The 15,835-nt window shown below is 36.9% G+C and overlaps 1 protein-coding gene across 5 annotated transcripts in view; it reads right to left on the bottom strand.

Annotated features, from left to right (window-relative positions):
• The window catches only part of Ints6 (integrator complex subunit 6), a 79,400-nt gene that overhangs the window by 15,394 nt on the left and 48,171 nt on the right, over positions 1-15,835 (bottom strand). For all 5 annotated transcript variants that reach the window (XM_059273509.1, XM_059273510.1, XM_059273512.1 and 2 more), the window contains 6 exons: positions 10,641-10,824; positions 8,357-8,482; positions 6,665-6,819; positions 2,690-2,842; positions 1,893-2,025; positions 348-442 (listed from right to left, as the gene is read on the bottom strand). In XM_059273509.1, coding sequence (XP_059129492.1) covers positions 348-442; positions 1,893-2,025; positions 2,690-2,842; positions 6,665-6,819; positions 8,357-8,482; positions 10,641-10,824 — 846 coding nt within the window. The remainder of the gene's footprint in view (positions 1-347; positions 443-1,892; positions 2,026-2,689; positions 2,843-6,664; positions 6,820-8,356; positions 8,483-10,640; positions 10,825-15,835) is intronic.

Genomic DNA, 15,835 nt, shown 5'->3' with positions numbered 1-15,835 from the left:
TTAGTTCTAGACAGAGATGGAAAATTCTTGCATCAAAGTAGAAACCAGAGCTAGGAATGGACCACTTTACTTTTAGTTCCTGACCTTCATCTGTGAAGCAGAAATAAGTCATTTCTACCTCACAGAGTGACTTTAAGGACCAAACACCATTAACATACACATCACTCCAGGACAGTACCTGGCCATGGCTATACAGTATTCACGTATTTTCACAACCACTATTATTACACTCATAATATGTCATCTGTACATTCCATTTTCATGTCATTTACAGTGATGGGTAAAAGGTTATAAAACTGACAAAAAGCTATAAGCATCAAGGTCTATTTTAACAATGTTATTCTTACCCCAAGATAGTAGGGAGGCATTGTCTTCAAATAACTTTCAAATGACTGTCTCCACTTCAGTGTTGGCTTGGCTTTGTGCACTTTGAACAAGTCATCTGGGAAGAGTAAACAGCAGGGTATCATCATTCACTGGGTAGATCTAGTCAAAGCTCCTCTCAAGTTTGCTTTGTTACTGCGGAGGCAGCAACAACAGAAAATATTAACAAAATTAAGAGCAGGAAACCTAGCTCTAAGGGTTTTTGTTTGTAATTCAATTTTAAGGTGAAACGGTGTTAATTTTGGTCTAAAAAATACACATTAATGAAGTAATATCAAAAAAATACACAAGGAAAAAAGAAATTTTATATCCTGTTAGAAAAAAACCAAGTATGTACAATAGTTCATACAAAAAAATACCCACTAATATCCTCACTACACCTTTTTCTTTTAAAGATTTATTTATTTATTATGTATAGCGTATTCTGTCTGCATGTGTCCCTGAGGGCCAGAAGAGGGCATAGGATCTCATTATAGATGGTTGTGAGCCACCATGTGGTTGCTGGGAATTGAACTCAGGACCTCTGGAAGAACAGACAATGCTCTTAACTGCTGAGCCATCTCTCCAGCTCCCCTCACTACAACTTTTCAATCTGATGTTTTGTGGAGGGAATGTTTCTCAGCACTCTTCAAAAATGACAGCCAGATTGAACCTGAAAACAAACACTGGGCTTTCTCAGGTCAGAACAAATTCCTTCATTATAAAAGGATTTTCTGGTTGCTGGGCGGTGATGGCACATGCTTTTAATCCCAGAACACAGGAGGCAGAGCCAGGTGGATCTCTGAGTTCAAGGCCAGCCTGGTCTACAGAGTGAGTTCCAGGAAAGGCGCCAAGGCTACACAGAGAAACCCTGTCTTAAAAAACCAAAAAAAAAAAAAGGAACTTTCTGGGCTGGTAAGATGGCTCAAATAAGTGCCTGCAACAAAGCCTAACAACCCAAGTTCGATCCTCAGCACCCACATGGTCAAAGAAGAGAACAAAGTCTCACAAGTGGTCCTGTGGCCCCATGGAACATATGCACACAGGACCACATGTTTTTACACAAAAGTAACTATCAATTTAAACAACCCAACAACCACTCAATGGATGGCTCCTTAAATAATAATGCCCAAGGATGACCTGTCGCTTGTGACCTACATGCACATACACACACAAAACTGTTTTCCAAATGAAAAGTTGGATAAATTCTTAGAACATGTACTCATATATTGATGAATGAATATAGCATGCTTTATGCATTAAAAGCAGAAAGCCTACACTAGAAAGTATCATTTGTAAGAAATCTTACTTGTAGAAAGTTAGAAAATTTAATTTTCAAACTTTTAGATATAGTAGAGTACCTCTGTAAAATATAAGGATTTCACACTGACTTCCAATTTATCACAAACACAAGCAGGTTATAATTAAAATGCCCTTAAGTACATTTAGCATTCTCATTAATTTCCAGAGCTAAGAAGGGAGGGCCATTCCTTAGCATTATGTAAGAGCACATGACAAGAATGACTTACCTAAGAGAGGAAGGAGGACTGGGTAATTGTAAGGCATCACAAATAAGTTGACACAGTTCAGTGCTGTACTAGCTTTCAAGTAACCAAAGGGATGACCAAGTTCATTATACTTTGCACTATTGCTCACATATACCTGTTTAAGAAGAAAGGTTAAAATCCACATTCAATAAATTCACCTGCAGTGAATGCTATGCAAACCATGGATTCATTCAGTTTAGCTTGTGTGTACATGTATGTGCAGGTATGTGTGGAAGCCAGAGGGTGACCCTGGGTGTCTTCCTCAATTGTTCTGTTTTATTCTTTGAGACATAGTCTTTTACTAACTCTAGAGCTCACCATTTCGGCCAGCCATCTAGCCAAGGAATCCCAGGTCTCCTCCCCAATGTGAAGATGAGCTTTTGCACCTGGCCTTTTACACAGGCACTGAGAATCCAAAATCTGGATTACCAGGTCTCTGTGCTCTTACAGCAAATACGTTACTGACTGGCCCATCTCTCTAGTCCCCCAGTTTAGCTTTATAAGACACAGCGCAAAAAAAAAAAGAGAGAAAAAAGAAACATCTTAGCCGGGCGGTGGTGGCGCACGCCTTTAATCCCAGCACTTGGGAGTCAGAGCCAGGCGGATCTCTGTGAGTTCGAGGCCAGCCTGGGCTACCAAGTGAGTCCCAGGAAAGGCGCAAAGCTACACAGAGAAACCCTGTCTCGAAAAACCAAAAACCAAAAAACAAAAAAAAAAAAAAACAAAAAAAAAAGAAACATCTTGCCTTAAACTTTGTTCACTGTAGTTTTTCAGCTTACCTGCCAACATGTTTGAGGAGATTTCCTTTCTAGAATAAACTGAGTCAGTGGTGAAGGTTCCAACTCATATTTGTCAAAAGGCAGTTTGTCAATAACCATTGGCTCACAGTCTGTACATGAAAACTTCACTACAGGATGAGATGTACGAGGTGGCTAGAGGGGAAAATCTAATTACTATTTATACAAAATGCCAGAAATCAACACATCTTAAGTACATTTCTCTTGTCAAAGTTTACTTCCTCAGTTTTGTAAGTTTAATTTACTAGAAATACCACTAAGCTGGTAAAAAAGAAACAAACTAATTAATGTTTAAATTATGTAACATCCCCAAGAAAAAAAAATCATCAAAATCTGTAAAATAAAAATCAATTTGTTAAAAATCAAATATATCATAAATGCAAAATTTAGAATAAAAAGCATTTAACTAATTTAGAATTAAAAGACATTCACTACTTTTATATCCAAGAAAGAAATGTCCAAATCTTCATTTGTAGCAATCAATTACTTATACAGAATAGTAACTTCCACTCTAATCCTATTTCTTGATTAATTTCTGAGTATATAATATTCAGACACTATTTACAAACTACTGATATAGAGATAGACATAATAAAATGTATATATAATAAAAGACATAAACCTTATCTCTAAGTTTTATTTCTTTCTGCATTCCCCAATGGATTCCTCTGGCAGATTATTCCTTTGGTATATTCATTCCTAAAGATAACTAACACCTTATTTTAAAGGTCCCTGTCCTAGAGACATAAAAAACACAACGTTTAAAAAAGACATGATACTCATTTTTTTTTTTTCCCAGAGTTGAGGATTTAACCCAGGGCCTTGTGCTTGCTAGGCAAGCACTCTACCACTGAGCTAAATCCCTAACCCCGATACTCATTTCTTTATCTCTAAATATAGTCCCCTTCATAAATACCTCACCAGTTAGGAAAAATATATAAGCTCGAATTTGAGATTGCATTGCCAGAAAGGACTCAGCTGGCTTCAGAACTACCTATACTTTGGTGGCTCCCAAGTCCACCTTAAAGGATCGAAATCATCTCATTTCTCTTATGTCTACAGTTGTCTACTAGACATATCCTGACTTACACAGCCTTCAGATACATTATATCTAATCTAGTTCTCTCCAAACCACAAGTCCTCTTCTAGTAACCTCATCATCTTCCCTTTCAAAAAGACTTAGATAAAATAACTGCAATTCTAAGGAACCTACCAGAACAAACAATGCTAGCTGCTGCCATCTTCTTTTTTGACAATATCAAATCCCCAACTTTAACAACTAATCTTTCTTACCACTTTAGTTCAAATCTTCAGTTTCTCGAATTAGACTATCACAATTACTTTTTAACTAGTCTCCCTGACTAGTTAGCCCACTCCAATAACCCTGTTGTCATTTTATGTAGTTCACTACCTAAAATAATGCAGTAAAAGTAGCAGTCAATCACCAAAAGGGGGGGGGGGATGGGGAGACACGGATGGACCCGAGGCTCCTTTAATTCCACAAATAAAAGCCTCACTGCTTTAGTCTCAGTCCTCAGTCATGACCTACAGATCGACTCCATGCTCCAGCCGTGCTACCCACATGCAGCTGAACGAATAGGTCATTATTTTTCATGCCCCTGTGTTTGACTCCTTCATTATTTTCTCTTTTAAAACTAAATTTTAGAGAATGAGTAAGCTGCCAAGAACCAAACTCTGGGAGACTTTTCTAGTAACTCTTCCCAATATGTACTCCAAACATACAACAAGCAGATCCCATTTCTTGTTATTCTGCTCTGCCCCCCACTGCAGTCAGTGAACTGTGCTCTCCAGTACACATGTCTGAGAATCCACCCACAGACCAGTAATGTTCAAGATGGTAAATGTATTTTTGCCTTGTTGCATTTTGTTTAAACGTATTTTCAGGAGGTGGGGGATATTTTACTCAAATATTTAACTTTAAATGAAGGTTTAAAATATTTCAACAGTTTGACTACCATCTTTTAGGCCAGTCTTAAAAATTCCTCTTTCCTTTTCCAAGATGAAAATCTTCTAAAATTAGGTACAGAAAATTCTCTTATGTATTTCCATTTAATTCCCAAAACAATCTTGGAAGACAAAAGCCATGATCCAGAGGCCCACAGTAAATGAGGAATCACTTTTAACTTCAGTAACAATACTTATTTAAAATAGTAATTTGTAGAAATGTCATTCCCCTGCTAATAGCCTTCAACTAACAAATTTTAAAGAGCTCTTTCTAGGATTATTTCTTATCATTCTCTTTCATCATTTTAGTTAAAAACAACAACTATCTCTTAAATGAACCGTATTACTAGCCCAGCAAGTAACCTACCTGCCCTTCCAACTTACCTCCTAATTTGCTCCAAATAAAAACCAAGTTACTTTCCTGAAGTGGTGACCCCTTAACAACAACTTCAAATGCCACTCTGGCTAGGAAAAGCTCACATTCCCTAATCTTGTATTTTAAGCCAAAAGTAGTTTGATTTATTTAACCAGTATTAGTCCAGCTAACTCCCCCACTCCTCTAAATGCACCTTGTTCTTTTTTTTAACTTCCATTTTTTTCACTTTCCATGAAATACTACAGATATTATAGTCATTAATGATAGCATTAATAACCAAGAAGATATTTCATAAAAGTATGAGAGTTTAAAAAAAAAGTTCTGGAAAAAAAAGTAAAAATCACCAAGGAAATGGAAAGCTTGTTTATAAGAGCAAACCAAAAAATTAAATACATTCAATGAAGAAAAGAAAAAATAAACAAGATAATTCAATGAAACTTAATAAACTCTTACTTTCATGTACTACAGTTAAAGACCTTATTAATACATATAGAGGTTCATATCTCAAAGTAAAAAACAAAAAAAGCATATTCATGAATAATAGCTGCTTGCTCAAAAATCTCTGAAATTCAACCTATCTTCTAAGAGTAATATCAATGAGTAACTGTCATGCCCTAGACACTACAAAAAACAAAACAAAACTAAACAAAAACACAAACAAAAAAACTAATCTCAAAAAATTGTAGGTTAAACAAGTCTGAACAGATATTTTTATTTTTAATTATTTTAAATTTATTGTATAAATTATCATATAAAATTTATAATAATTATTAATTATGACAACCAACAATTATGATTTTAAATTTATTCTACCATAAAGAATACTGATAATGTATCATGATCACTCAGCAACCATCAACATTCATAAAACAATTCACGTGGGCAAAACCAGAAAAATTCCTACAAGCTAAACTCCCAAGTTACAACACTGAACACAACTAAAAGTATACAAGTAAGAGATCATTGAATTTCTAAGACTATGACCTCAAAGACTGCGGGTAAATTATCACAGGTATTCTAAGCCTTCGTTTAAATTTAAATTGAACCCAAGGATAAATCCTCATGCTACATTACAATTAAAATCCATGCAAAGACAGTGGTGGCGCACACCTTTAATCCCAGCACTCAGGAGGCAGATGCAGACTGATTTCTGTGAGTTCGAGGCCATCCTGGTCTACAGAGCTAGTTCTAGGACGGCCAGGGCCACACAAAGAAACCCTGCCTCAAAAAACAAAACAAAACAAAAAACAAACAAAAATCCAAATAAAGAAATCTTACAACATTACAATTCAGTATTCAAATATCAATAACAAAAAGGTAAGATAGTATTAAATTCCAAAAGAAACAAGATACCTTTTTCCTGATATATATATATATATATATATCAGGACATATATATATATGTCTAATTTCTTTAAGTAAGCCAGGACTTTAAGAATGGGACTTAAAATCACATTATGCTTCAAGCCAGCCTGTGCTACAGTTAGCTCAAGAAAGCCTGAGCTGCGTAGCAGGACCTTCTCTCAAAAACAAGGAGCTCCACAAAACAAAGTCATCTGGGTTTATTATCATCTAAATGGTTTTCATCAGGTAGTCATGGTCTCTCTGGTACTTACTAGTGTTGGAGAATTCTGATCTGGCCAAAAAGACTCTGGAACCGGCCAGTGGCCTATAGGAACCCCGGTTTTAGGATTTGGTCTGACATATATGAGTTTGTGACAGCTATGCCAAGGCTGAGATCCAAAAGGTCTTGATATATCTGGCTGCCCATCTATAGCAAAGACATTAGAACAAGAAAACACAACATTAGGTGACAAAAGCCAAAATTAAATTACATCTAATAATACTCAATAAAAAACATTCTAGTGTCTGTTGATTTATGAACTTTCCTCTATTTCTTAAGTAGAAGAATACCATAACTGCTTAACAATTAAACTGGACTGCAGTTCACTAGCTAGTAAAATCTGCCCATTTCAAATGTGAATTCGCCAGCCCAAAGGTTTTACCTTTTGTTTACCCAATTGGAATGTGTAAAACAAACTTCATAGTGGGTTTAATAAATTACATGCTTTTCCCTGCCAGATGATAAAAGCAAGCACTCACTTTGCATTCCTTGTCCCTGAATATCCACTGTCAAACAGTACCAGGCACACAGTAAATAGCATCTAAGTGTTGCTATTGGTGGATCACTTATCTATCATGGATAGTACCCTGGATTTAATGCACCACACACACAGTTAAGAGGCAAAACAATCTTAGAATTAAAGGCTAACCAAGGCGTAAGAAAAACTAGTTAAATTACCTTCAATCTAGAATAATTCTAGCAAAACAAAATTCTCTTCAATAATTCAATAAACATTTTACTCAGTTTAGACTTAGGCCTAAACCAAACATTAAAATAACTGTAAAGAAAATACATTCTAATAACCTTGAAAATTTCTTGTTATATAAACTTGATACAATGATTCACTATAGTCTTCCTGTCATCTGGTCTGTCCCTGTGTCACCTCTGAGTGTTTCCGTAACTCATCCCATGGCCTTTCTCTTCTCTCAATCATCCTATAGCCAATTACCTTTGCAAAGTGCCACTGGTGCATTCTAATTCTGATGCTATGGACAACTGCCATGGGATCTATGTAAGCCCTCAGATCCACTGGCTGTTATAGTTTATGGGCAAGAATAAAGTCAGGTGGAACAGAGCAGGATTTTTAAAAGAACCAACCTCAACAGCAAAGGCTGGCTCCTCATTTTGGTGCTCATACAAACCATTACGTCCTTATGTTTAAAGCAACAGTAGCTAAGGAACTGAATAAGAATCTCAGGTTAACAAAGCATTACCAAGCATAGGAAAAGTGAATATACTAAAGTCAATGACCTACAAGTAAGATGGAACTATGAGTTTGCTCTATCTATAAAAGGCTGTTTGGTTCTCTAAAACCCCAGACAACAATCTTCATTATAAAGGTGAAGCTCCTAAACCACCAGTTTATACTGCTATTCTTACTCTCTTCCTTTCTGTACCTACAGCAATTGTGTACCCTTGACAACTGGCTTGTTAATCTCTACATTTTATTTTGAGATAGGATCTTTCTAGGCAGCCCTGGCTGTCTTACTGGCCTTGAACTCAGAGATCTACCTACCTCTGCCTCCCAGATGCTTGAATTTAATGTGTGCCCCACCACACCCAACTGACCTTGCCTTGTTGATCTCAATGCCAACACCACACACACACACACACACACACACACACACACACACACACACACACACACACACTGGGGAAGTGACCAAGAAAAATACAGCCATACCTTCTACAGGGGAAGGATCTGGTCCTGCCTTTTCAAAGTTTATTACCACCCCACTTTGCACTTTCTGCACCAAGGACTCCAGACACTGATTAAGCATTCTTGGAGAACACACAGAGTATGAGCGGCCTGAGATAAAGAGAATGAAGCAAATTAGTTAGTTGTAAGAAGTCCACTCCCTGGAAGAACTACAGTAGGGTTTCTGACAACATTAATAGAAATTCAATGTAAAGGTAGGTATTTCCCAATTTTAAGGAAGAATAAGCAAAAAATTATTCCCAACCAACAATCTCATTGTAGGTGAGTATATAAGTATTTTCTTCTAACTATAGGTATATGGAACATAGAGAAACCCTGAACTGAGCAAATCACGAAGGGAAAAAAAGTCAAGTACCTATCTACCTTTATAAAGTGCTGTTATTGCCAACTGTTAGCCAATATAATTTATCTTTAACAGACATACATACACACAACATCTAGCAGTAATAAAATCCTCCAAAACTCTTCTTCTTGCTTAACAAAAGTTATTATCCCTAAAACAAATGCTAAGTATAGAGGCGATGATAATTATTCAACTGGTCTCCTGGCAGTTACTGCAGATTTTAACTATTTATATTTATTTTAACATATAGATAGGAGTAAGAGGGTTGACAATGAGTATTTTTTGCTAAGTTTCTTCTGAGAAGGTTACACTTGAACCAGGAACCTGAAAAATAAAATGAACCACAAGAAGATCTGGAAAGAGAAAATGTAGTACAAAAAAGGACATACCGCATGCATTTGGCAGCATATACTGTGAGCTTACATGGGGAGAAGTGCTTGATTTAGAGAGACAGGCTTGGGGGAGCGGTGGAGACACAACATAATATTGACTAAGTGTCTTCCAGGTCATAATAAGTAGTGTTTATTTGCCAAATATGGAAAGCCATTTTACAAGGCAGGAGGTCAGACTTCTTTTTTTTTTTTTTTTTTTCTGGAGCTGAGGACCGAACCCAGGGCCTGCAAGCACTCTACCAATGAGCTAAATCACCAACCCCCAGCCTTCTTAAAGACCTGCCTGCCTCTGCCTCCCAAGTGCTAGGAATAAAGGCGCGTGTGCACATGCGCTGCCTGGCTCAGATCAGCTTTTCAATGAGATAGTTTTGTACAGTGGAAAAGGAAAGCAGCAGGACCAGTAAGGGACCATTATACTTTGGTCTATCTAGGTTGCCAGATTTGGAGGTGGCAGGAGGTACTCTGATGCCAGAGAACCAAGGATGATTCCCAAGGTGCTCCATTTGTCTTGAGTTGAAGAGATGAGCTACAGGGCTCTCAGTCACTTGTGCACACTGGGAGGAGGTTTGGGGATGATAGCAAATTAAAAGCATCCAACACATATTACTCAAAAGATAAAGGCATTTTATGAAAAATCACTTACAGATTTTTCTAGATTTAATAAGTACCTTCCTTTGTCCCTTTGGCCTAACTCATAAAATCTCTTTTGACTCCTTATTGTTTTACTCAGATGCTCACATTGACTTCAGGTTTATTATACTTAATAAGGCCAAACTTTTTTTTAAATAACTGAAAATAAGCCAACCTCTTAACTTGTGCAATAATACACTTCATTTTCACCCAGTTAAAATGACCGATTCTAGAGACTTTTATGCTTTGGTAGAAATTATCAAACATTATAAGAGAAGAGATTTGACCTAAACAATAATCATAAGAGGAATATTACATAGAATAAGACTCAGTTTGTAAGGACAGAAAAAGTTGCTTTTTCTCTTCAGCTAATTTCAGATTAACAGAATTTTGTTTATAAAGTGATTGATTTATTCATTTTCTCTAATTTCTATAAAATCTTTAACAATTTTATTTCACATTAAGAGTATAACTTGTTTATATTTTCTAATCCATTAATTAATGGCTGTCCACAACATTTCTATTCTGAGACAGGGAATCACTATGCAGCCAGCCCTTGCTAGTTGGGAACTCACAGATGCACCTGCTTATGCCTCCTCAGTGTTGGGATTAAAGGTGTGTGCACCTCCATGCCAGCTAGATCATTGGTAATCACTGTAGACAACTTAACTTCAAATACCACCATTTGCTACATAAGTATAAAAATTAACATTCCTAAAATCTAACAATAACTACAATTATTGACTTGTTAAGACCACAGCTCATCATCAACACATGCAATTTTAAAACTACAGGTCTGTCAATGCTTTTTGACAAAAATAAACATGCAAATTTTGAAATGGACATTCTAACCCATTCAGATAAATTGTTTTAAAAAGCTTACCTCCTGTCACTTCACACATTGGTGTGATAGCAGAATCATCCAAAGGCACACCTGTCAACTGTTCTGATTCTACTGACATGGTGCCAGGCAACCGCAGTACTAAAGCAAAGAGTCTCTGATCCCAACGAAAAGGTTCCTTGGTCAATTCACTTCCAGGCAAAGGAGAATTAAGAGGTAAATGGAGCTGAAAGTAATAGAGAAAAAATAATAAGTTTTCCACAGTCTTTTTATTTTAATTTTAAAGATTTTATTATTGTATGTAATACATACAATAGTAAGTATTTTGCTTGTATGCATGTCTGGTTACCATGGAAACCAGGAAGGGCATTAGATCCTTTAGAACTGGAGTTAGAGATGGTTGTGAACTGTCCCATGGGTACTGGGAAAGCAACCTCAGTCCTCTGGAAAAGCAGCCAGTGCTCTTTAACCTATGAGCCATTTCTCCACCCAAGCACACTATTTTTTAAAATCAACTTTAAAAACACACATCTAAACCAAACTGAGTCTTCTTTATCATGCTAAAAAAAAATTTCCGAAGTTAAAGCTTCAGATATACCTAATACCACATACTACTTTACTATGAAGACTTTAAACTGAAAATCTGTATTACTGTGATGGCTCAGCAGAGGACCCACATTCAGCCCCCAGCTTCTGTATCAGGGGGTGCTCACAACTACTTCTAATTCCAGATTCAGGGGATCCAACACCTCTGGCTTCCTGGTATATACCAACACACACACACACACACACACACACACACACACACACACACACACACATTTAAAAGTAAGGGTAAACCATAAACCTTAAGAGGGCTAGAGAGATAGCTTAGAGGTTAAAAGTACTGACTACTCTTTCAGAGGACCTGGATTTGATTCCCAGAAACCACATGTTACCTCACAATTGTTTGTAACTCAAGTACCAGGTATCCTTCTGGTCTTCAAGGGCACCAAGGCATGTAAATGGTGCACAGACTTATATACCAGCAAAATATCCATACACATAAAAATAAGTAATTTTTAGAATAAAACCTTGACTGATCATTCTACCTAGTATACAGACTTAAAGTACAGTCTACTAGCATGAATCCTTGGCTGAGAAGTACTGGTGGAGTACAATTTCAGAAGGAGCACACTTCCTAGAACAGAAATCAAGATTTTTTTTTTTTTTTTTTTTTTTGGTTTTTCGAGACAGGGTTTCTCTGTGTAGCTTTGTGCCTTTCCTGGAACTCACTTGGTAGCCCAGGCTGGCCTGGAACTCACAGAGATCCGCCTGCCTCTGCCTCCCGAGTGCTGGGATTAAAGGCGTGCGCCACCACCGCCCGGCAGAAATCAAGATTTTTAAGGGATTATTAAGTAAGTATAGAAACTCAAGTCTTAAATCAGGATAAAATGGACAGAAGACCCCAATTCAATCAGTTTCAGAAATCTCACTGTGACATTTCACACACAGAGATATATAAATTAATAAAGAAACAGAGTCCCTTTTAAAAGCACTAATCAAAGACACTGGCTGGAGAAGTTTTCAGTTGTTAATTCAGTGCTCTTAGAGGAGGCACAGGACCACCTCGAGCATTCAGGGCCAGAAAAGGCTCTACTGGAATCTCGAATACACAACCTGTGCAATGGTAAACACCTGCAGCACTGACAACATCAAACAACAGGTCTTTCGTTGTCCAATGACAAGTCTAACATGCACTTCTCATTTAAAAAAGACAGGGTCCTGAGAATACTTTCATGTGTTTCCACGTGGTTATTTCAATTGTATAAAACTGTCCACTTTCACTCATGTTCTGCTGCATTTCTGATTCACTCCCCTGAGTATCACCAACTTCTCATCTCCCAAGGCACGGGGACGTTCAAGTAAAATGAAGAAAAGTACTGGCTGCCAAAGAGGCACAGGGAACAAACCTGAGAAGACTGCATTATTCAACCTAAAATAGCTGAAATCCTAGTTAGCCTTAGTCACTAAGGGGAAGAATCTTCATGAATATATAGACTTTGAGAATTAAAAACAACTGCACATAAACCAAAAAAAAAAAAACCCACAAAACTGATCATCATAAAAATATGCAATGAAAATGAATACTTTCTAAAATTAAAAAATGGAAAAGTACTCATGTGGAAATTCAAGTGGCTAACATGTGTAAAGAGGATCAAGTATACTAGTTATCAGATAATACAAATTGAAATATCAAGGAATGCTATTTCATACTCATAAGATCAGCAAAAGTAGTAAGAATATAAAGTAGTGAGAATGCCCCACATTGCTGGTGAGCTGGTAAATATCTGGCCATCTGGAGGACAATGATGTCATTTGGCAGAGTTGAAGATAAGCACAGACCACAGAAATTTCACCACCCAGAGACACTCGCATTTTCACAAAAAGTGTGAGTAAAGAATATTAGTATGTGAACACCATCTCTATATAGGGTTAAAGCAAACAAGTATCATTTCCTGTATGTCTAGCAGGACAATATGGACCAGAAAACTGTACAAAAGGCACGAAAATGGCATTATGTAACACAATAAAGACTACACTCGTATCTGCAGTGTTCTCTGCAATGTGCTAAATCCACAACAAAAAGAACATGACTAAGTAAATACGGCAAAATGTTTATATTACACTTATTCTTGTCCAAACTATTGGAACATACTGATGTAATTGTGAAAACCAATGAAGTGTTTAGGCAAAGTATCCAGACTTTTTAAAAATAATAATGTCATTATTTTTTACAAAACCAGTAACAAAACTTCACATGTGCTTCAGTGAAATAGAAGATAGGTTAGATAACTAGCCCCAAAGTTCACACATCTGTTAGGATCCTAAAAGATGTCTATTTGATCAGCTACCTAAAAAGTACATGCAATTGTGCTCACCTTTTCTCCCCCAATGTAGCTACCAAATAAACATTAGGCAAATTTTAGGTTTGGGTGATTTAAAGATGAAATAAAATATGGTTCCAACACTGAGAAAGCTTGGTGTGTGAGGGAGTCATGATCCTTTAGGAATCTCTTTTATATGCTTAAATTAAGCTAACAAACAAAAAGAAGAAAACCAAAAACCACAGTGAGCAGCTTTCATGGTACTTAGCAGGATTTCTATTTCTGAACACTTGATAAGAAAATATTTTTGTAAGAGATATTGTCTAATCTCAGGAAATTTTAGTACAAGAATATTCAAACTGAAGTATCAGGGGACAGTCAGCTACATAGTGAGACCCTATCTTAAAAACCAGCCGCTGGGCTAGAGATGTGATTCGATGGTAAAATGTACACATACTTTGATGAGTAAGGTAGGCAATAAATAAATAGCCAAGAGTAATAATGCTACTTTTACAGTAGTTACTAATATTCACTTAATCCTCAAAACAAGGACTATTATAATCCCTACTGACAGATTTAAAGAATTAAAGTATAAAAGCATATTAGCACTTTTGGAAGGTACCTAGTTAGTGATGAGACAGAATTGAAGTCCAGGTATTCTGGTTCCCGATTCTATGACCTTTAACACTGCGTCATATAACCTATTACTTAAAACACACAGACACACACACACAGACACAGACACACACACACACACACACACACACACACACACACACACAATATCTGCATTTTAAAAATCAAATATGGAATAATTAAAAGACCTAATTTTATCAAATCAAAAAAAATCTGAAACTTCATAAAAATAACTACTTAAAAAAAAAGTTAAGCCGAGGGGGTGATGATGCACACCTTTAATCCTGCTGAGGCAGGTGAATCTCTGTGAATTTGAGGCCAGTCTGGTCTACATAGTAAGTTCCAGGACAGCCAGAGATACACAGTGAAACCTTGTCTCGAAAGAAGACAAAAAAAACAAACACAAGAAAAACTTTACATTGCTAAGAGAATCAAGCTAGTGATCATAAGCCAGCAACAGGGTCCACGTCTCTGGGAAGCACTTTAGGATCACTGCCGTGCTACAGACTCTACTCCTGCCAGTCACCCTTCCAGCTAACAGAGAAGAGCAGCGGTTCTTCCCTCTCTCCTTCCCCTTCTAATTCTCAACACAGGGTACTAACAATGATTAATGAACAATTATAATAGCATATTTTGAGCACTATTCTACAAGACTTAGATATAATGTTTGTAACAAGTAAATGGATAATGATATCATTATTCCACATGCAGAGATAAGAGGTAATATCAGCTATGTTCAGAAACATATTCATTAGAATACTCTCAAACAATCCCTGCTATACAGTCTAAAAAGGACTTGAGAATTGGATAAATCACATGTGACTTAGTAACAGTTACTTTTCCCATAACCATACAATGGTCTTTATACAATTCTATATGGCAAATGTCAAGTCTAAGGGACAATAGGCAAAGGAAATTGTTGTTTATACTTACAAAGTTTTAACTTGGGTACAAGTAAGGTTTTCTATATTGTTAATTATAAATGAGTACTTTTAGTAACATCATCAATCCAGACACGTGATTCTCTTGGTGGCCAACTGAAAAGCAAACACAGCTTCCGTCCGAAGTCGGGAAACTTCCCCTTGGTGGCATTACCACTCCTTTCACCTGGGACTCCTCAAGCTTCTTACCAAACTAAACTTCTTCCAAACATTGCTCTGAAAACAAATGTCAGAGCAGTTTGGGGACAACTTACTATACTGCAAGCTCAAATTTTGTCTTTATTAAGTTCAATATCCTATTTGATTGTCATGTGTGTATGGTGTGAGATAAATGTTTATGCTGGTGTGCTGGGCCAGAAGTCAACGCCTGGCAGCTTCTTCTTCGCTCAGTCTCTCATTTATTGAACCCGGAGACAAAAGGCTTTGCCTAGGCTGACTGGCAAGCCAGCTCCCCTGCCTCCTTAGCCTCAGTTAACCTTGTTGCCATGCCCAAATTCAGGTCCTCACCCTTGCAAAGCAGGTATTTTACCGGCTTATCTCCCCATTCCAGATGGTCTTACATTTGACAATGGCTCGGACCCTAATTATCTGTGACCTTGCTAAAAGTGAACTAGAAGTTCACTTTCAATTTATTTCGTTATTTATGGGACGGGTACATATCAGTATATTAAAAGCCAAATAAACAAAAGTAGAGAGTTTAGTTCTAAGGTTCTTTTTAAAGATTTATTTTATTGCATATGAGTGTTTTGCTTACATATAAGTAGTCTGTGAACCATGTGTGTGTCTGCAGAGG

Source organism: Peromyscus eremicus, chromosome 9 (genome assembly GCF_949786415.1).
Source record: "Peromyscus eremicus chromosome 9, PerEre_H2_v1, whole genome shotgun sequence".
NCBI classification, from domain to species: Eukaryota; Metazoa; Chordata; class Mammalia; order Rodentia; family Cricetidae; genus Peromyscus; species Peromyscus eremicus.
Note: the sequence above shows the minus strand (reverse complement) of the source record. Positions and strands in the feature narration are given on the sequence as shown.